The sequence below is a fragment of the Amblyomma mixtum genome, chromosome 1, assembly GCF_055824585.1.
Source record: "Amblyomma mixtum isolate Tamu chromosome 1, ASM5582458v1, whole genome shotgun sequence".
In the NCBI taxonomy this organism is placed as follows: Eukaryota; Metazoa; Arthropoda; class Arachnida; order Ixodida; family Ixodidae; genus Amblyomma; species Amblyomma mixtum.
The window spans coordinates 7,272,799-7,295,299 of NC_143012.1; the positions used below are offsets into that span (position 1 = coordinate 7,272,799).

General features: G+C 45.1%; 1 protein-coding gene across 1 annotated transcript in view; it reads left to right on the forward strand.

Moving 5' to 3' along the window:
* The window catches only part of LOC149365378 (sodium/iodide cotransporter-like), a 34,666-nt gene that overhangs the window by 8,305 nt on the left and 3,860 nt on the right, over nucleotides 1-22,501 (forward strand). The window contains exons 2-5 of the mRNA XM_089568540.1: nucleotides 3,854-3,926; nucleotides 6,433-6,706; nucleotides 10,998-11,064; nucleotides 11,629-11,680. Coding sequence (XP_089424666.1) covers nucleotides 3,854-3,926; nucleotides 6,433-6,706; nucleotides 10,998-11,064; nucleotides 11,629-11,680 — 466 coding nt within the window. The remainder of the gene's footprint in view (nucleotides 1-3,853; nucleotides 3,927-6,432; nucleotides 6,707-10,997; nucleotides 11,065-11,628; nucleotides 11,681-22,501) is intronic.

Genomic DNA, 22,501 nt, shown 5'->3' on the forward strand with positions numbered 1-22,501 from the left:
AAGCAAATGTTGCAGCATACCTTACCGACACTTCTGAACCAGTTGTACTGCCACAAGAATCTTGACCTATCCAATATTTCTCTGAAAGAATTGCCCCAAATGTTCATGTAGTTTTTTTTCTTCCTATTACCACTTTGAGTGCACCTGTCAATTTTGCTGTCATTTATTTTCTCCTCCCTGTGTTTGCCTTTATAGGCTCTTTGATCTAATGTAGTTCTTCTTTCTTTTATAAGCACAATGTACTACGTATTGAACGTACATGTCTCATTCTCTGTTCCGAACATACTTTACTTACATTTTGTTTGATGTCGTACTCCGCCACCGTCAATGCTGCACTGTAAGAGGAAGCCAGGACCTCTCAAGCTGTCTATACAGCTTTTTCCCTGGCTGTCCTCGCAACACCCAGTTGCGGAAATAAACCTTCAACCTTCAACCTTCAACCTTCAACGAGCGGAACACTGACGCGTGTGTGTATTAGTGATGACTCAAGCATCTGTCACGCTAACTTTGTTCAGCTTTGCTTCCATTTTGCCCAAGTATTTCTCTATATACGCTGGGTGTTATATGCGGCTGGTTGGTTTTGACGAAATAAGACGAGAAAACATCTGAAGTAAGTAAAACAAAAAGGTAACTGTGACACTAGTTCTATTCTGGGCAGCTTCCCTGGCCCTGCCTTTTGTGGTATTCCCATTATGAGGCCACGTCTGCGTCTGCCCTACGCACCTGCATTATCCGCAGTTTTGTGTACAAAACACAGGCGCCCACACGCGCCCACCGTTTTTATTTTTTTGATGCTCTGTGGGCAGCGGTTTGAATGCCGTCCACGGCGTCCACATTTTCTACGCTGGCGAAATGCACAGTTCTTCACTGATCCCTGCGTGTTATTAAAAGAACCCCATGGGGTCGAAACCAATCTCAAGCTCTTCATTCCGGTGCACTGCACACCCCACAGCATTGTTACACGCAGACGAAGAGCAAAGAATATCGATGAAATTATTGCGACGTAAACATATTTCCCTCAAAAAAGTATATAACAGCTGTATCGTACCGGTATTCACCTAAGGGGCAGAAACATGCAGGCTAACAAAAAGGGCTCGAAATGGAGAATACCTAAGTAATGTGCGATTCGCTGATGACATTGCCTTGCTAAGTAACTCAGGAGATGAGCTGCAAAGATTGATCAGTGAGTTAGGCGTCCAGAGCAAGATGGTAGGTCTCAAAATTAGCATGCAGAAAACCAAATTCATGTTCAACGGTCTCGCAAGAGACCAGCAGTTCACAATCGATGGCGAGGTGCTGGTAGTGGTAAGAGAATACGTCTACTTAAGGCAGGCAATGACAGCTGATCCGGATCATGAGAGGGAAATAACTAGAAGAATAAGAATAGGGTGGAGCGCATTTGGCAGGTTCTCTCAGATCATGAATGGCAGTTTACCAATATCCCTCAGGAGAGAGGTATGCGTTAGCTGTATCTTACCGGTGCTCACCTACGAGCAGAAACGCGGAGACTAACAAAAAGGGTTCCGCTTAAGTTAAGGACAACGCTGCGTGCTATGGAAAGAAAAATATTTGTATCGTAAAAGAGGCCGCAAGCGGGCAGAGTGGGTGAAGGAAGAAACGTGGGTTAATGACATCTTAGTTGAAACCAAGAGGAAGAAATGGGCTTGGCCAGGGCATGTATTGCGAAGGCAGGAATAACGGCTGATCCTTAAGGGTAAAGGAGTCTATTCCAAGGGAAGGCAAGCGTAGCAGTGTGTGGCAGAAAGTTAGGTGGGCGGATGAGATTAAGAAGTTTGCGGAGATTCGGTGGCCGCTGATGGCAAAGGACAGGGTCAATTGGAGAGACACGGGAGAGGCCTTTGCACTGCAGGCTGATTACGATGATGATATGGCGTGCTCGCTTGCTTGCTTACTTGTAAGCTTTCTGACAGTACGCGGTTTCAAGCAGCTCCACTTCGTTGCAGGTAATGGTTATTTCAAGAAACCGACGCCACATTTTTTTTATCTTGCCAGCTTCTCGTGTAGACTTCGCCGACGAGGTATATACACAGGTTTTGCTTTTGAGTTCTTCAGTCCATGTGCCACTAGTTCCGGACCACCCGCTGAAGAGGTTAATTGCACACATAAAATTATACAATCATTAAAATATACTTACACTGCAGCAAAGCGACAGTTGGTCATGTCTCCCACCAAAATTAGTGAACGATAAGCAGACGACACCTTAGATATTATACATTCGGGCACACGGGATCCGCTAGTTCGTCCGTTATGGCGAGGATCGATACTGGGTGATGGAGCAGCAAGAGGTGTCAAAAATTTTAACGAGCGCACGAGAATTAAACGAGGACTGAAAGAAGACACACACCACGGCGCTTTGTGGTGTGTGTCTTCTTTCAGTCCTCATTTCATTCTCGTGCGCTCGTTAAAATTTTTGAGATGTGTAACCAACTAGCCCGCCAGTTCGTCCTGAGCAAGAGGTGGCTTAGCAGGATTTTCAAGGGCCAAAACGGAGAACAAGACATCAATGTAAACTTGAAACAGAAAATGAAGGGCAGTGACGGTGCTTCATCATGCAAGTAATATCTAGACAAGATGATGTTGAAACTTAATTAGACGGATTCCTTCGTTTTTCAATATGAGCGGTTTAATTATTCAAACAGCTGCATGCTTGAGAAAAAACGTAAGCTTGAACAAAAGACGATACCTCCTCCACTGCTTGAAAATGCTTAGAAAATATTAGGTTACTATCTAACTCACGGCTGTTCAACGCCAGTCGCCTGAAGGAACTGAAGGAATTTTGTATGCTTTGGAATTCAGAGTAGTTTTAAAAGCTATTCATCTGCAGCATGTTAAGCCAGAACGCAGCCACAAAATTAGTGGAATTACATCGCGGGATAGGGCGGTTGACGAGGTCGTAATGTATGTCTAGCAACGCAAAAGACAACGAATTATCAACACTTGAGTGACTAATCGCTTCCAGACAAGCTGACAAACGTCAAAGCCTTACTGCAAAATGGACACAGCTGAACGTTCAAGCATCATTCATCCATTCGTCCATCCGCGCACTCGCCCATCGATCTATCCATCCATAGGTCAATGCGTCCTGCGCATTACATTCAGGATCCGTCCATCCCGCCGACCACACACCCGCCTATTCATCCTATCGTGTTGCCGTCCGACCATCGACCTGCTAATCCATCTGTCCGTCTGTACGTCCATCCATCCATCCTTTAGTCCGCCCGTCCATCTGTCCATCTTTCCTTCCTTCCTCCCTTATTTCCTTCCTTCCTTCCGCCCGTCCGTCCATCCTCCCCACCTACCCACATATCCTTTTATCCAACTCATCACAAACTCGCCCGCCCATGACTGGCGCCACCATCCATCCATTTATCCATTCATACACGACATCCTGGTCTAGTTGGCGTTCCCTAAATTCAGATCATGGTACTTTCGGGCGAAGCTGCTCATGGAGTGAATGGACGATAATGCTTTACTCAAAAACAATGGACCTTAATCCTGATCGGTACAGTGAGAAGACAGTGGAACGAGGCTCACTCAACAAAGCTTCCCCTAACCCTCTCTACCTCTCTCCCTCTGTTCCTGTGATCAGTATCCTGACACTGGCTGGCGCGACCGTACACGCCAACTGCTAATATTTGATTCGCTACGTGCTCTCTCTCTCCCACACACTTTGCGATCAGTCTCGCACAGCCGTGACGATCGCCAAGTGCCAGCTGCTAATACTTGATTCCCTGTCTAGAACGAATATTGTATTTCCCTTTCACAAAATAGCTCAAAAAGCGGCTCTGCCGGAATTGAGCTTTCACTGCAACTCTGCGCGGTCCCTGTGAAGATGTCAGGAGACGACCGCTCCTCACGACTTTGGGACTACATAGTTTTCGGCTCCCTCACAATCCTCAGCCTCGGTAAGACACCACGATGTGCGGTGAATTTGATTTATGAAATAGTTAGCTTGAGCTATAAGCTGAAAGCGCTCAAAAATCTAGTGCGCATTGCAAGAACATACACATTGCTAGAATTCACGTTTTTTTAGTAAATATCTAGGGGTGACCTCTGACAGACACAAACACTGGTGAGACCATATTGAGACTGTCTACAAGAAGTTGGCGTCTGGATGCCATGCCCTTCATCAGGTTACAGAATACTTTAACGCATCTACATTACGTATGCTTTATTTTGCTTTTATTGAAAACCATCTATCATACTGTGTCGCAACTTGCGGTGATACTAACCACACGTGCTTAGATCTCATTATCTGCCTAAAAAATCGCGCACTAAAAATAATAAGTCTAACTTCTATGTGCGCAGCAAATCGTTATTTCTGAAGTCAATGATTCTTTCATTTGATCTAATGTACTGATTAAAAATACGTGTATGTGTTCACAATATAGTAAGAAATAACCACCCCTTCCTTGTATCCATACTTCACCCCCCGCTTGGGTCCATTGGAAACTTTTCCTTTAGCAGTTTTAATCTACCGCCCATCCGCAACGTATCTGTTGAACGTTTGGTGCCGTCTGCATACTCGGGTAAAAATCTGGACCGCGCTACCTATTTTTCTGAAATACTCACAGACTTTTGCTGCTGCACTTAAAAAAACACTTAACGGAACTAATTTACTTGCCATGAAATTTTATTTCCCTCCGAGAGTTTTTCCCATTATGAATTTTTATGTACCGCGACAGGTTGTACTTATACTCGGTGTCCGAGTGTTCCCGTTGCGTGTTTCTATGCTGTCTTTATGTCTTGTCGAGTGCTTTTGTACCAGTGTTACTTTAGTATCTTTTTATTTCAATGTTGATAAAATGTTAGTACTATTCTGTACAAGTTCGCCCTTTTGTTTTTGTTTTTTTTTTTGCATTCCATATACATAGACCCGAACTTGCCTTTGGCGATGGGTCCAAAAAGTTTTCTTATTTTGTATAGTAGAGACGTGAAATAAATTCAAATTGAATTAAAAATTAATTGAGTCTTTTTACACTTAAAACAGCTGCAAGAAAACACTACACAGCGAAATAAATAACGCATAGGGAAATAGCTCAGGAAGTATAACTAAGCCGTAAGTTCGATACATTGCATTCCAGTAAGCCTAATTTATCATTCTACGTTGTCATTAAACCTTAAGCCGCCACAGTGCTTCAGTGGTTATGGGGCTCAGCTGCTGACCTGAAAGACGCGAGTTCGATCCCGGCCGCAGTGGTCGCACTTCAACGGTCGTGAAACGCTAGATCAGGATTGGGAGTTTACTAATATCCCTCAAGAGAAAAGTTTGTTTACGGGAGTTTGACGTCCCAAAGCGGCTCAGGCTATGAGAAACAACGTAATGAAGGAGTGATGAATGTAATGTTAGGAAGAGGGCTGTGTGGTTCAGGGAACAAACGTCGGTTAATGACATCCTAGTCGAAATCCAGGGGAAGAAATGGGCTTGGGCAGGGCATGTAATGTGAAGGCAAGATAACTGATGGTCCTTAAGTGTAACACACTGGATTCTAACTGAAGGTAAGCGTAGCAGGAGGCGGAAAAGCGCTAGGTGGGCGGATGAGATAAAGAAGCTTGCGGGGATAAGGTAGCCCCAGCTGACACACGACAGGTCTAATTGGAGAGCTATCGGAGAGACCTTGGTTTCGGAGGCTATATCTCTTAGAAAAAAATTTTTAGACAGTCTATAGAGTGTCTATAGACTTCTGTCTATAAAGTCTATAGATTGCCTACAGAGAAAAGTCTATAGGCAATACAAATGCCATAGACAGTCTATAGACAATCTATAGATTTATGGCCATGCACTTTTAGTGGACTTTTGTTTATAGACGGTCTATAGACTATGAATAGACAAAAAGCAATATCTATAGGAAGTCAATAGAGTCGATAGAAGTCTATAGACTGTCGATAGTCCATTTTTATACGGGATTGACTTCCTTCATATGTATGTCAAACGAGCCCCTCATTTCCCTTCCCTTGACTGCTGAATATCTTAACGAGGGTCTCTGTTCTGGTTATATTGATGCCATAGGTAGCGTAAGAGGATTCTCACACAGCCTCCGCCCTCACCGTTCGATGACGTTCCACGTCGGCAATACAGGACGTACTACGTCCGCCGCTATGGACGAGTGTGGCGCTGAGGAACACCCTCAAGGTTCACTTACGCGCGAAAACATAAATATCCCCGAAAGCAGGAGATTGGACAGCTGCCGCTGTGGCTCAGTTGGTAGAGCACCGGACGCGAAATTCGGAGGTTGTGAGTTCGGATCCCACCGGCGGTATGGCTGCTTTTCGTTTGCGAACGATGAAGGTGGAAGCCGTGCGAGAACATCGCAAATTAAAAATATATATATTGAAGTTCCTCTACGCATCTTGGTTTCGGTGGCTGTTGACTTCTTTCGTATTCTACCGTACCGCTTTGTTTTCTTCTAGGAACTGGTCTATACCTATCCCTGCGTAAGCGGCGCGGCTTCGGGGGCAAAGATGAGACCTTCCTCGGAAGCCGTACAATTCACACGCTTCCGCTGGCCCTGTCCATGTGTGCGTCCAACGTCACGGCGTCGGGCCTGATTGCGTTCACGGCCCACTACTACCTGTACGGCTTCCACACACTCTGGGCGATTCCTGCCTTCGTGCCGGCTGGGCTCATTGTCGCCTTCCTCTTCTTGCCCGTCTTGTACGAGCTGAAGGTCACCTCCATCTTCGAGGTACCGTTCTGTCAACACCATTCATAATTTAACACGTTGAGTACATACTACCTTAAGATGCAGCAATTCGTGAAGCTGCAAGAAAATGAGATTGTTTTGTCCCTTAGGCTAATTAACTGACGCCTTTCCTGCGGAGCAATGCATTGAAGTTCTTGTTGTTTTGTATGTTTGTTTCTTGCTTGTCTGTTTGTTTGCCCGCTTTTCGCTTCTATGCTTGTTCGCACATTTGTTTATGATTTCCAGTAAACAAAAAGCGTGCAAACATGCAAAGAAAAAAGCAGCCAGACAGAGACAAGCAGGCAGCAAACACAAAATCAATATGAAGCCATATATTTACGAGATGCTTTAGTAAAATTCTCCGAAGCGTTATTCTGAAGCTTGACTGATAATGTTTGTAGGCGTTTTATGCTTTAAAATAATGCCACGTACTATCTCATGGTGCTGATGGGTGCAAGCAGACGCAATTGGCTTTGGTAAAAGTTTTTAGAGTTTACGCTCAAAGTTAATTGGCGGCGGAGTGGTAGCGATAAGCACCGTGATTTCCGGTCATACCCCAACAATTCTGGAGAAAAGCATTCTTCAGCGGGAAACAATTTATGAACGCAATTTTTTCATATAATGTAAGATTTCAGCATACCAATCAATATATACCCGGATCACCTGACGGCAGTCTGGATTTTTTTTTTTGCTCTTACTGTTTTTGCTATCGTCAAAAGCATTCCCAACTGATTTTCAATGGCAGTCGCAACTGTTCGGTGCGATCGATGGAAACACGTTAAAAGAAATTTTTCGTTGCACATCAGAAGAATGGACCTTAAATATTTCCACAACAGTACCTTACAAGTTTTCAACATTCAAAATTTTTATCCGAGAATGTTGGACATAATGCAGTCCGCGGGCTATATATGTTTAAATGTTGAAGTTCTTGATTTTCAGGCTATAAGGTGGGACTATGTAGAATTTTTTTGTCAATATCGCCAAATATGGCATAGACTTCCGAGCACTCATTCTGTTACTAGGTTTTTTGACACCTCCACGGTGCTTGTACATACATTTTTAAGCAAGTTGCACAACTTGAATAACACCATCTGTCGGGCTAGTTGGTTGCGATCCATATGTAGCAGCAGCGCGAACACCACACAGGAAGAAGAAGGAGAAGAAGGTAAAGAGCGCTGAACTTCCAACTTTTATTTGAGCAAAACTGAACCCGCACTTATGTACACATACCAGGTAAAATCCCACCAGGGGGGTAATCAAGGCGCGCGATCGAATTGGGACCCACACGATGTCCAGGGCATCAAACAGATAACTAGAATCGCACTATACAATGACTTCCAGGAAATGAAGCACGAATGACATGCGGAAAACAAGACAATGTAAAAAACAGGGTTGAGTGTGTGCAAATGGAAAAATGGAAAAACAGAGTTGAGGGCGCGAATTTTGCTAAAAAAAAAAAACATGAGAAGGCGAGAACACGGTTAAAAGGTAAGCGATACGAAGGGTGAGCGCCAGCAATTAACACGGCTAGAACGAAAATGCAGTGTGCTCCTAAAAACCAGGTAAAATCAGGTAAAACCAGAAAGAAAGGTGATTTCTTTTTCAGATAATGAGATGGAAGGGGTGCTTACGCAACCTTCACTGAGCCCTGAGATGTAGGTAGCTTCAATGATTTCGCGTGTTATTTGGTTTTTATGTTTTTTTAAAACGGTTGCTTTCTTAAAATGAGGAATGCATTTCTTTTGGCTGTCACATACGCGGCAATGGGTGGGCAGGTTCCTCAATGGCGCCCCAGTTAGATCGTTCCTATGTTCCATTAACCTTTCGTTTAAGCATCTTCCTGTTTGGCCTATGTAAGCCTTACCGCAAGCTAAAGGTATAGAGTATACAACACCCTCCGCACAAGGCACAAAAGGATCTCGATGCCTGGTCGCGGTAAGGCTTTACCTTTAGCTTGCGGTAAGGCTTACATAGGCCAAACAGGAAGATGCTTAAACGAAAGGTTAATGGAACATAGGAACAATCTAACTGGGGCGCCGTTGAGGAACCTGCCCGCCCATTCCCGCGTATGTGACAGCCAAAAGAAATGCATTCCTCATTTTAAGAAAGCAATCGTCTTGAAAAAACATAAAAACCAACTAACACGCGAAATCATTGAAGCTACCTACATCTCAGGGCTCAATGAAGGTTGCGCAAGCACCCCTTCCATCTCAATATCTGAAAAAGAAATCACTTTTCTTTCTGGTTTTACCTGATTTTACCTAGTTTTTAGGAGCACACTGCATTTTCGTTCTAGCCGTGTTAATTGTTGGGTCTCACCCTTCGTATCGCTTACCTTTTTACCGTGTTCTTGCCTTCTCATGTTTTTTTAGCAGAATTCGCGCCCTCAACTCTGTTTTTCCATTTTTCCATTTGCGCACACTCAACCCTGTTTTTTACATTGTCTTGTTCTTCCGCATGTCATTCGTGCTTCATTTCATGGAAGTCATTGTATAATGCGATTCTAGTTATCTTTTTGATGCCCTGGACATCGTGTGGGTCCCAATTCGATCGCGCGCCTTGATTACCCCCCCTGGTGGGATTTTACCTGGTATGTGTATATAAGTGCGGGTTCAGTTTTGCTCAAATAAAAGTTGGAAGTTCAGCGCTCTTTACCTTCTTCTCCTCATTCTTCCTGTGTTGTGTTCGCGCTGCTGATGCATTTGCACAACTAGCTCCTGAGAGCAACAGTGCCGGATACAGAACAGTCTAGTAAAACAAGATTTTTGTTTTAACAATAGTGGAGCCCTTCCGACTACAGATCAGGTGGGACTGTATACCAGAAACGGAAGCATTCGAGAGCATGAGCCTGATTGCGAGAATTCTCTGAGCCGCATGAAAATAGTTCTTTTTTATGCTCTACATCGTAAACTATCGTTAGTGCTTCAAGGCTCTTCTTTTCGTAAAATTCGATGACATTTGGTTTTACCTCTTAGCTTCGAAAATAGCATGTTGGCTGAAATCATGATTTGTACGGTGTTATCCAACCGCGTTTCCCAACTTGTTCGACATTTAGGGGAGGTATGCCAGCGAGATGACGGCTCCAGAAAGCGTATTGTTCTTGCACACTCTAAAGGTTGCAGGAACCACGGAAACGATCAAATAGAAGCTCTCAGGTAGAAATGACGCATAACACACTAACACAGTGAAGGAAGGAATGGAGCACATTGATTTTCCACCTGTATCCCCTGCAGAGCTACTCCCAGAGTGAGGCACGACGCAGGCAGTTTATGTACGCATTCTGTTGTGTTTTACAGGCAATGGTAGCAAAAAACAACAGGACATGCATACTTATACGCAAACACGCACGTGCGTATGTATTTACCCTATTGTTCTCGCACTGGCATGTAGGCCTGATAAAACCCAACAAAGCCTCGTTAAACCATGCCTAGGAGCTAACTCTCACCTACACATCACAATTCGATAGATACTATAGGTCACCAGTGTATGAGCATGAGTTCAAGAGCGTGCATACTTTATCACCCAGAAGTAAATCAGGGACCCCCCCTACCCCCAGATCCCACTGCTATGAGAAGCACGGACAACCCGGGCAACCACACAAAGAAAGTGCAGCCGTTCTACAAAAGCTGCGAAAAAACAGTCTTTTTCGCTACTACGTCCAGACTTCATGCGATAATTACCGCATGAAGTCTGAAGAAGGGGCTGCATTATGGCGCGCCAACTATCACGTTGACGACCTACCAATACAAGCATAAAGCACAGAAACGACCCATGATGCTCAACCTGCCCCCGCTGCGGAAGCTGCCCACTCAGCACATAAATGATGTGAAATAGTCTCCACACACGGCCACTAATATGCAACGCCTGACTCCACCGTCCCCAATACTTGCACCCAGTACTTTTTAGGAGAGCTCGCTCGCACCCCCGATAAAGTAACTCCAAAACATCTTAATGGTGCTGCTGATTCATGATGCCATCGCCGTGCTTGGACAGGGATGACAGAAATGTTGCCAAAGTCTAAAGCGCCGGACTGGTTGCTGAAAATAAAATATTTTCTCGCGAGCCAGCCCCGCAGTACTAGAACCGACGCCCTCGCACTCATTCCTTTTACCGAACAACAAAAATTCCTGAGATTAGTATTCTGTTTGAAACTAATTTTTAACCAGATGGCCAGACAAATTAAGTGAATGCTTAGAACGGACATTTCGTCCCGTCCGGTTTCATTGCAGAAGTGATTTACCTGAGCGGCTCGACTAAGCACTTCCTTGCCTTCGCTCTTTTATTCACTCAACGGTACCTTCGCATGCGCTACGGGAACGGCGTTGCAATCGCGTCGTCCGTGATATACTTCGTGCTGAGCGTAAGTACGCCATCGAACTTTCACAGACAGGATTTGGTGCTGAAAGTGGGGCGTTCGCCACACCCCACGGTGCCAGTGTTTCGGTTTAACAAATACTGACCATAGTAGAAAATGCGGAATTTGTTTAATTCACAGGTCAGACCGAGTTTTATTTGTGAAAAACAGTTGCCGGAGAAACCCTTCCTCTGAAAGGCGTCAAACAATATGCGCGCGCACAAACTCTTCATTTCTACAATAGTATGACTTCTACTGCACAAGCATGCAACTGCTGCCCAGCAGAAGTGGCGTTACTTACATCTACTAACTATTTACGACGACTTAAACAGGGTCATAAGTGAAGAGTGTTTTGATACTAGGGAACATACGCCTGTAAGATCACATAAATATCATAGCTGTTTCTTGAATTCAAACATTAAATTTTCTTCGGATACAGTTGATTGATTTATTGGAATGATTATTTATTTATTTATTTATTTATTTATTTATTTATTTATTTATTTATTTATTTATTTATTTATTTATTTATTTATTTATTTATTTATTTATTTATTTATTTATTTCCAGCAAGCCATAGGCGTGGCGGGCCTCTACAGTGCGGCGGTTGCCATGTCCACAAGTAAGATTCGACAAGCAATTAATTTAAAGAGACACTAAAGGGTCATCACCACAAATTTAAAAAAAATCCCCTATGCTCCTTGGCTTGGGTGCCTGCTGCCTTCCGTTATCTAAAGGGGGAATAGTAAGTGAAGCTGGATCGATATACCAGCGTTCCCAGACAGAAAATATGTCCTTTTTACTGAAAACAGAGCTTTTGAAGTGACCAAAACAGCGTGAAAGTGAAGTACATGTAGAAGCTTCCAACGCGCATTCCTGTAACTGCACTTCCTCGTGCCACGCTATTTCGACGGCACTAGGAATGCGGCGCGGCCAGCTTTGTTGGGAATGCCAAGTCTTTCGCCCCGCACTTTTGCTGCTCAGACAGCCCAGTGTAAAGCCGTACGCTGTTCACAGCAAATTCAGAACCGCAAACTCTCAGAGGCCTTCACGCCATCTTGGGCTAGTTTGGCCGGTCTTTCATGCATTTAGTTCTCTCTCAAGCCATCGATGAGGCTGCTTTGCACCTGCAGGAGATATCAGATAACAAAATGACTACTTCTTTCGATTCCTCTTTGCGCACTCATTCCTGAAGGCTGAAAGTTTAGCCGCTGAGGAGACGTTTGTAGGTGGAGTGCAGATTATAAAATGGGTTATGCGGGCGCAGCGCGTCCTCAACATACTATAACGACTGGTTCTCTTTAAGTGGGAGCTGGTCACGAGAACTCTCACCGTTGTCGTAACAGTGAAAACTATCGCATTCCAGACTTCTAGGTGGACCTTTTGGGTTAAAAATATACGTTCCGTTATATAACTTAACGCGTACTAGTTAGTCATCGAGAGAGCATTCCGCACTCAACATTGCACCGAAGCAGACGACAAGCAGGAACAAAATGAGCGCGAACGTTAAGTGCCTGCACGGATATTATGTGCGTCGAAAGCGCCATTGAACAGTGCAAATGTTTCTTTATCTCGCCATTACAACAGAAGCTGAACACAAACACACAAAGATCGCGTCGCAGATGAAAGCACCGACGAAATTTTTACTCGGCTCGCACACAGGGGTTACACATGCTCACACGCGTCACAACGAATATTCAGAGCTCGTAAAACGAACGAACACGGCACATTCCTCGAACTTCGTCTAAAGATTCAAAAATAGCCAGGCTTTTACCAAAGTAAGGAGCACGACACACAAGATACACACAGGGCGAATGTATATGTATGTATATGTATGTATGTATGGTTTATTGGGGTTTAACGTGCCGAAAAAACTCAGGCTATGAGGGCTATGTATGTATGTATATGTATATGTATATGTATATGTATATGTATATGTATATGTATATGTATATGTATATGTATATGTATATGTATATTTATTCATGAAACTGATATCGCAGTTGTGATATTCTTTGCGTGAATTGCGCTGCTTACATCTCCCAAGTGTCCTCTGCTGGTCAATGGGAGGTTGGGCTAGTCGAGCTACGTGTATGTAGCTTTTTGTCCACCTTTCCAACCACATCTCATGCGCAAACTGCTGGGTACTTTGTGGCAAATAAATCAACTTCAACCTCAGTCGCACACGACGGTAGATCAGCAACCTTGACGACGCTAAACCTTTGCAGTCGGACCTTGACAGAGTCGACGTTTGGTGGGAACCATGGGAAATGAAAATTAGGTTTCTAAAATAGAGAAGCAATAACGTTTACCGCCGGCTCTAAGCCCCAAAATCATTCTTTCACTTCTAGTATGCCCACTGAGAATATTTCCACAGTTAAAGAACTAGATGTTAATAAAGGAGTAATTACTCATTGACGTCCACCCGAGCGCAGCCATACGGCCACAAAGGAAAGCTATACAGCTTTCTCAGAAACTTCGTAGTTAAAGAAAAATTCGTCCTGGTCCGGGGATCGAACCCGGGACTACCGCTTCACTGGAGCAGTCGCTCTACCAATTGAGCTAACCGGGACGGCAAGCTTATGGTAGGGCAAGAGCGAATTGATCAATAACTCGAAGTGGGAACAGTGTTGACGAAATGTTTTAGGGGAAAACATTTCGTCATAGCTAGATGTTCAAGTTTCTTTTCATTTACCATGGGGCAATCAATCATTCATTTTTCTTCTCATTTAATATGAAGAAATGACATCGATGCAATTGTTAGCGAATCATCTAAAGCACTTGGTGTCATCAGACGTACACTGCTCTCGTTCGATCAAAAATAGAACGCGTACCTTTGATCTAGAATCCGCATGAAATGTCTGAAAAACAAACCGGAGTCAGTGCAGAGTAAAGTAGATATATTTATAACAAGTAACTATCACGCTTCTTGTTAGCGCTGTTCAGTCGCTTTCATCAACACGGGCCACAAGGGCCGCCGCGGTGGATCAGTGGTTATGGTGCTCGGCTGCTGACCCGAAAGACGCGGGTGCGATCCCGGCCGCGGCGGTCGCATTTAGATGGAGGCGAAATTCTAGAGGCCCGTGTACTGTGCGATGTGTGTGCACGTTAAAGAACCCCAGGTGGTCGAAATGCACGTTAAAGAACCCCAGGTGGTCGAAATTTCCGGAGCCCTCCACTACGGCGTCCCTCAAAGTCTGAGTCGCTTTGGGACGTTAAACCCCATAAAACCAACCATTCACGTCATCATAGCAGAACCGTGCTCAAAGCATTGCTAAATTTATCACTTCAAAAACGAACGTCAATACCACTACGACGCCCCTCAAAGCCTGGGTCGCTCTGGGGCGTTAAACCCCATAAAACAAAATATTCACGTCATCATTGCAAAACTGTGATCAAAGCATGGCTAAATTTATCACTTCAAAAACGAACGTTGACACAACTACGGTGACCCTCACAGCCTAAGTCGCTTTGGGACGTTGAACCCCATAAAACTAAATATTCACGTCATCATAGAAAAACTGTGATCAAAGCATTGCTAAATTTATCACTTCAAAAACGAACCTTAATACCACAACGGCATCCCTCGCAGCCTGAGTCGTTTTGGGACGTTAAACCACATAAAACCAACTATTCACGTTACCGTAGCAAAACCATTATCAAAGCATCGCTAAATTTATCACTACAGAAACGAAGGTTAATACCACTGTTAACAGACCTTACAACAGCCATTCCTCTTTCGCAACATTCAACATCAGCCGAGCCAGCCATATCTTTCTGCGCTCAGATCATCCCTTCGAAACTGAATCCATGTTTGCCCATACCAACCTCCTTAGTCATTCACGGTTACTTCTCGCCGTCCATCACTGGATTAAGTTGCTAGAACACATCGTTTACACATTAAACCATGACGCCGTAGTTCAAAAATGAACAGGTTTTTAACATAGATTCCCGGAAGAGAGGCTCTATTTATGCATCCACTAGACTTTGAATTTTTAGCGTTGCTATTAACCAGATCTTCCGTCTGTTCATGGATTTTATTTGTTTTTCTATTTGTATTTATTTATTTATTTATTTATTTGTGATAGCCTTCGGATACAAAGTACATTTCAGAGGGGAAGGGCAGTTGATAACAAGAAAAAAGTAAACAAAGCACAAGCACAGTGTCATATTAAGGCGAAAGCCTTTAATGTCTCATCGTTGTAAGCAGCAGTTGTCGACAGAAATGTCACGCTTTTCAGTTGGTCGAAACGGTCGTGACGTCACAGTGCGCGAATTTCAAATAGGGCCAATTGTACTTCGGCTAGTAACCAGGCAACCAATTGAAGGGATCGTATAGTGATGCTCCAAGTAAGTGGGACTGAGCTTAGTTAATTGCTTAATTGCTCAATTAGCCTAATGAACTTTTCAAGTCAGGCCATATAAATAAATAAAACCGAGTAAGAAATTGGTCGAGCTCGGGAATCGAACCCCGGTCTTCGGAGTGTGAGACGAGCATGCTATCCACTCCGCCATGCCAGCTTTTTTTTTTGTCTTTATTGCCTGTTTTGACAGATTACAACAGATCATAAACAGATGTTCTGCGCTGCACACTCAAACAACAAGAACGGACATGTGTTTCACTCGTGTGAGAAAATCAAAACTTTCTCAGGGAACACAACTCTCCCATCAACTCGATAACTTCATCTCCAAAACATAGCTCCTTGTACACTTCACGTAGCTTAAATATGCTTTCTTTGAAGTAATCGCGGACAGAACGCGCATCTTCATCACAGTGTCGTACAGCCATCCTGCTTCGCCAAATACTGTGCAGGCCAAGCAGGAAAATTACATCATATTTATAAAGATCCGGCTCTATGTCCAGGAATCATATCCCATACGGCGTTAGGGGTAAGTCTTTCTTTATTGTACGCTGGAGCACGTCCCAAAAGAGCAGCGCATCCCAGCAATCAATAAAAACGTGTTCCATTGACTCTGGTTTGCGACACAACAAGCAGTCGGCACCCCATGGTAGAAACAATCCCTTTTCCTCCATCCATGTTTTAACCGGCAACGTCCCAGTGTGTAACTTGAAGAAGAACGTCTTCACACCCGCTGGCACCAACATTTTTCGTACTCTTTTTAAAACATTTCCTGCTTGGCCTCCACTATACATAGATCGATAGATTGGCTCCGGGAAGACAGAGTCGAGCAAATCTTTTAACAATTTCTTACGCGTGACATTAGAAAGATATTCCAAACTGAAGCGCGCATTCAGAAACCGGAAAGCAAAGACCACTTCTTTCAAAAACCTACTTGCACTGTATCTCATCCCGTCCACACTGGAAATAACATAGTTTGGCAAAGCCGAAGAAAGCCTGACTTGAATAAATGTCCGCAGGAAAGGGTCGCGTTGATCTCGAAGAAACAGAAATCTTGACACCACCTGCCTCAGGTACAAGTGTGGCAAGGAAAGACCCCCTTTTCTCAAACGCAGAAATAAATTATCACGTTTAGTCCTCTCCCATGAGGACTGCCAAACAAAAACTGCGAAGAGACGATGAAACTTTTGAATGCTAAGTCGAGAGCATGAAAGGACCTGCAACAAATAGCACACTTTTGAAACCAGATATACATTGCATATGTTTGCGCGCGTGAATACAGACAGTTCCTTCCCCGACCATTTCTGTGCACGCGTGGAGAGTTCTTGAATTTTCTCCTTCCAAAAGTCATCGTTATCTCGATACTTGTCAAGAGGTACACCTAGGTATTTGGAAGGAACATGTGACCATTTTACACTTGCATGAAACAAAGGCGCTGATGCCCAATTCCCATGCCAAAGGCCCGCACACTTGTCCAGGTTAACAACGCTATTGGTTACATCACAAAATCTACGAACAACCGACATCGCATGTTCTATGCTGCTGTGGTCACTACAGAAAACTGCCACATCATCGGCATAAGCCAATACTTTAATTTCACATGCTTCCAGTTCGAAACCACGAATACAGCTGTTATTTATTACATTTCGGCAAAGTGGCTCCAGGTACAGAGCGAAAAGTAGCGGTGACATTGGGCAGCCTTGCCGCACGGATGCTCTAACGGCAATTCTGTCTGTGAGCTCTCGGTTAACAACCAGATTCGTGGTACAGTTGCTATAGGCCATTTTAACCCCTTTTAAAATAACTTCTCCAACACAGACATGTTCAAGGATTTTAAAAAGAATGTCATGACATACACAGTCAAATGCCTTCTCTAAATCAATTTGCAACATTGCGACTCGCCTAAAGTCAGCGTCACAGCATTCCAGTATACTCCGAGTGACATGAACATTCGTGAAGATGGTCCGCCCTTGAATTCCACACGTCTGGTGGGGGCCAACCAAGATGTCCATAACTGATTGTAAACGTTTGGCTAATACTTTCATAAAAATTTTATAATCAACATTAGTAAGCGTTATCGGCCGATAACCTGTAACTTGCTTAAGCTGAGCAGGATTGTCAGTTTTCGGTATAAGTACTGTATGTGCACGAGAAAACGACGGTGGTAAAATACCAGTTCTAAATGACTCTTCATAAACGCGTTGCAAAATGAGAGCAGTTTCACTTTTGAACGCCTTATAAAATTCTGCTGTTATCCCGTCAGTACCTGGCGATTTCCCCAAGTGAAGCTCATCAATAGCGCATTCCAATTCCGCTGTTGATAAGTCGGCAGACAGGATGTCAGTGTCTTCACTGGTCAGTCGGGGTAATAGACTTAAAAATTCATCCTGAAAGGCCTGTACATCTGCCGATTTGGAAGCGAACAAATCACGGTAATGCTCACTGAAAGCCTCCCTTATCGCCTTGGGATTGTCTGTCAGAATGCCTTTGTTTTCAATTTCTACGATATCTTTTCTTCTAGCGTATCTTTTTTCTGTCGTCAAATTTCGCCTACTGGGCATATCATCTGCCAGCAAGCGATCTGCTCGTGCACGAATTGCAGCTCCCTGAAACAATGTCGCATCGATAACCTCAAGCTTGGCTTTAACTTCGTTGATAAGGTCACTGTATAGTCCCGGAGCTCTATTTTCCTCTGTAATTAATTCTTTCAACATCTGTTTTAGGTTCTTCTGTTTCGCTTTCTCAGCGTGCTTGATTTCTACGGACCTTTCAATAGCCCTCATTTTGACATCAATTTTGAATTCCTCCCACTTTTCTGCCCAACTTTTTCCATAATTCAACCGAACTTCTTCTAACACGTTCTTTGTTTCTAAAACAAACGAATCGTCCTTTAGTAACTTTGCATTCAGTTTCCACAAGTCCCAGCTGAATTTCGCTTGAGGTGTCACATTCCTGCCAATGGTGAATATGACACAACAGTGATCGCTAAACGTAACCGGTTCGACGATGTAGTTATCGCAAATAGCCGCCAGCTCAAGGGAAACGTAAGCTCTATCTAGCCTAGCATGACTACACCCTTGAAAATGTGTATAATGACGCCTCATTCCGCCCTTTGCAAACTGGGCTACGTCTTGAAGTGAATACTTTTCAATGTTTTCTTTCAAGAAAACAGCACTTTCGCTTTCGGTGACTGTTGAGCCTGATCGGTCATCTGCACTGAGAACACAATTGAAATCCCCTAAAAGAATGACAAGTCTATTGCATTCCAGATACGCACATAGTTCCTGGAAAAACAAAAGTCGTTCACGGGGTTTCGTAGGAGCATACACACAGATAACTCTCAAATATTCCTCCCCGTACAACAGATCACAGAGCACAAACCTTCCCCTCGTGCAATACACCACTGCTTGTTCCTCGATATTAAGACTGTTCTTAATTAACAGAACACAGCCCGCTGATGTCCCCACTGCATGACTAGCACGCACGTTATATCGCGGCTTGAACTGCGCAACCATAGCGTCTGTCGCGCTCGCACTCTCTACCTTTGTTTCTTGTACTGGAAGAATGTCCAGGTCTTTCTCATAGAGCAGGCGCCTTAGCTGACATTGTTTACATCTAGCTGCTAGTCCACGCACGTTTAACGTGCCGCATTTTAAATTTGACGGAAGACAAGCCATGCTGAAAATCCTGAGCACAAAAAGGTACAAGTCCCTTACCAGGCGTACGCCTTACCCTCCGAGAAGGGGCGATTAATCAGCGCTCCTTGCGCTGCGCACGGGAGACGCGGACGATGAACGACACTCAGGCACATACTTCCCCTTGGCCCCGGTGGGTCTGAGCCACTGGCGCTCAAGGCGTTGCGACCTGACCTCGGTGGAAGGTTGTGAAGGGGACGGCAACACCGTCTTGGCACGCTTAGCCGGACCGAAGGTGTCATGTGATGCCCTTTCATCCTCGACTGGCTCCGCTTCGGCGTTCATGGCAGACGCCTGGTCACTCATCGGCGGCGTTTCAGTCGCGTTGCTCAAAGCTCGTTGTTTGTTCGGCGTCTTGCTCGAAGTTTCCATGTTTCCGTTGGAGACGCTTCCCTGTTCCCCAGACGCACTCTTCTTTGGACGGTCATCAGGGGCCGCCGTTTCAGCTTCCTCAACGTCCATGATATCCTCTTTATCATCACAGTCCTCTGAGGCCGCCCCTATCACACTGGCGTACGTACGTATGCAGTCCTCACGGACATGACCAAAGGCTCGGCACTTAGTGCAGCGAGGCGTCTGGCAGTCGCGGCGGATATGCCCGCGTCTGCGACATCGGAGACAAACAGGCGCCCTACCGGGCACAACCACAAGTACGGAGCCCCCGTAGAATTTGAAAAGATGCGGTAGCTCCTCCGCCGTGACTCCCTCTTTAAGCACCATTCGAGCGACACGTGTTGTCGACTCCGCCGATTCAAATCCTGGAACACTCCATTCCTCATGCTGAATTTCCATCACTTCCCCAAACTCGCTCAGGGCCTTCCGTAGGGTCTCACTGGGTATGTGAAATGGCACCCAGTGAATCTTCACCTTGATCTCCTTTCGACAGGGATCAATAATGGCACAGTAACCGCCTTTCACACTCAGGCCCCCGGCCGCAAGTACAGTGTCCTTCGCCTCCTGGGTGCGGAACCTCACGAGCCAGAGGTGGCTCATCTGGTAAGCGCCAATGCCGCTGACATCCCTAAGGACGCCGGCATCTTCTAATGGTTGACGAAAGTCCTCTATTCGATACGGACGCTTCGAGGTATCACCGTGCAAGAAAACACACAAACGCATACCTTCGTCAGCCGGCAGTGACGGTAGCAGAAAGCGATAACCAGGAGGTGGTCCAGACACCGATTCATCCCGACCAACAAAGGCCGTTGCGACACCTCGCCCGGAGCGAGCCATTTCTGCGTCCGTCTAGCAGGGCAGCCAGAAGCAGAATCGCCATGCCTGCTCGATGGTTTGGGAAGAACAAAGGTGCGTCTAGTGAATACGGTGTCTTCGCTCACTCCCATCCTCCTCTCTTCTCTTCCGGCGAGGTTTAGGTGTCCACCGAGATATGAGAGACACATACATTTCCTTTCCTCAAAAACCAATTTGCCGACGAGCGAGGCATAGAACCGAATGGGCGATGGTGTTCTATGGACTCCCTGGCAGCGTTGCAAGACGCTGTCGCGTTCCACTCTTAGAGGCGAAGCTTAACATCTTAACCACACATCAGTGACCACACTTTAGGTCAAAAAGTGCCCCCCTGAATTTTGACGGGTGACCACCGAGATATCTGAGACAGTTACTGCGTAATTTCCTTTCCTCAAATACAATGTTCATTTTCTTCATTACGGGCCATCTTCGTCTTTCTTCTTCCACTCCCACTTCCTCCCTTCCTCTACGGTGCGGTTCAGGTGTCCACCGAGATGACAGAGAATTACTGCGCCCTTTCCTTTCCTCAAAAAGCGTTCAAAGGGCAAGGCATCGCGCCGAACGGGTGGTGGCGTTCCGTGGACTCCCTGGCAGCGCTACAACACGCTGTCGCGTTCCACTCCTAAAGGCGAAGCTTAAGCGTCATTAATTAGCAGTTAATTAGTATTCAGGCACAAATAAGTAATTAACCGTTAATTAGTGATTTGTCGTCACTTAGTAATTAACCCTCAATTACATGTGACGCCACCAGTGCCACAGAAGCAGTCAAAGTGGTGCGGAAAATGCTTTCGCCTCTACGCACTTTAGACAGTCAAAGTGCCCCCTGAATTTTTTAAGGCAGGTGCTTTCTACGTAACCCCCCTCCCCGCCTAACGGCGTGTGAATAAAAAAAAAAACAACTCGGCTGCGTCCTTCCGCCATGAAATGACGCCAAATGCCAGGATGCTTCCTTCGCATTCTGTCAGGTGCTCGGCGCCAAATCGGTGACATCCGCTGACGCCTGACACAATCATTCGTCGATCATAGTAGCACCGCTTCATCGTCGGCGAAAGGCGCTTGACGGCGAAAAAGAAAGAGAAAAGAGAAAAACTGAGCGCACGCGGGCAATGGAACGCTGCCGCCCGCTGGCCATCGTTATGCATCGGCGCAGCTCGCTCTCTGTGACGTCACCACAGCGTGTTCGCGAAGCAACACGTCGCAAAAATGACGGAACCGGAACATATCTGGTATCACGTAACCACGGGAACTTCGTAAATCTGGACATTCATTTGTGGTTTTATAGCTATATGCATCCACCTTTCCGCACAGAAAACACGGCTGGTAATAATCCCGAAGAAGAATTTATCCGTCGCGCTTCTTCAAGAGAACCGCATGCATACAATACAAACGCATTTCAGCCATAACAATACGTTACAGTAACATTAACAGTAACCCCTTTGTTGTTGTGCACCCCCCCCCCCCCCCCTCCCCTCGAGCCATACCGTATATCTGAACAAATACATATCCAAGCAATAAAGCATGGCTACAGATAATTACTGCACTGTTTTTGCTATCCATCTATTTCATTTCGTGGCTGCGTGCTCACAGTGTGCACAGGGCATAAAGCGCCGGTTGCGCTGCCTAGCGGGCTGTCCATTTTAAAGGGGGCGGAAGTCTCTCACCTCGCCACCGATTGGCTGCAGGCTCATGCTGCAGCATGGAAAATTTCTGCTAAATTAAACGGGTTTCTCAACCTCTGAGCCTATCCTGTATTATACGTTTTCGACGCCAGTCTCGCAGTGGTCCGCTATCATGCTTGCCTGCGTTCTTAGTTGGGCTACCGTACATCTTAAAAGGAGTACAATGGCGCAAAAAAAAAAAAACGAGAACCACAACACGTAAAAGACAAAACAAGAGCCATTTTGCGTGTTCTGGTCCTCGTTTGTCCTCGATGTCTATTAACCAACTAGCTCTAACCAAAGTCTTGCTGTACCATATATTCATCCATTTCTAAACACTAAAGCTTCCCGCATGCTCCTGATTTCGTCGTATACTGACGCAGGTACCCCCCCCCCAACGCTGTATTGTAAGAGACCTAACATGTAAAGAGAGGGAATTGAGGAGTTCGCGACGGCGCATGCATGAACACACTTGATGGATTTC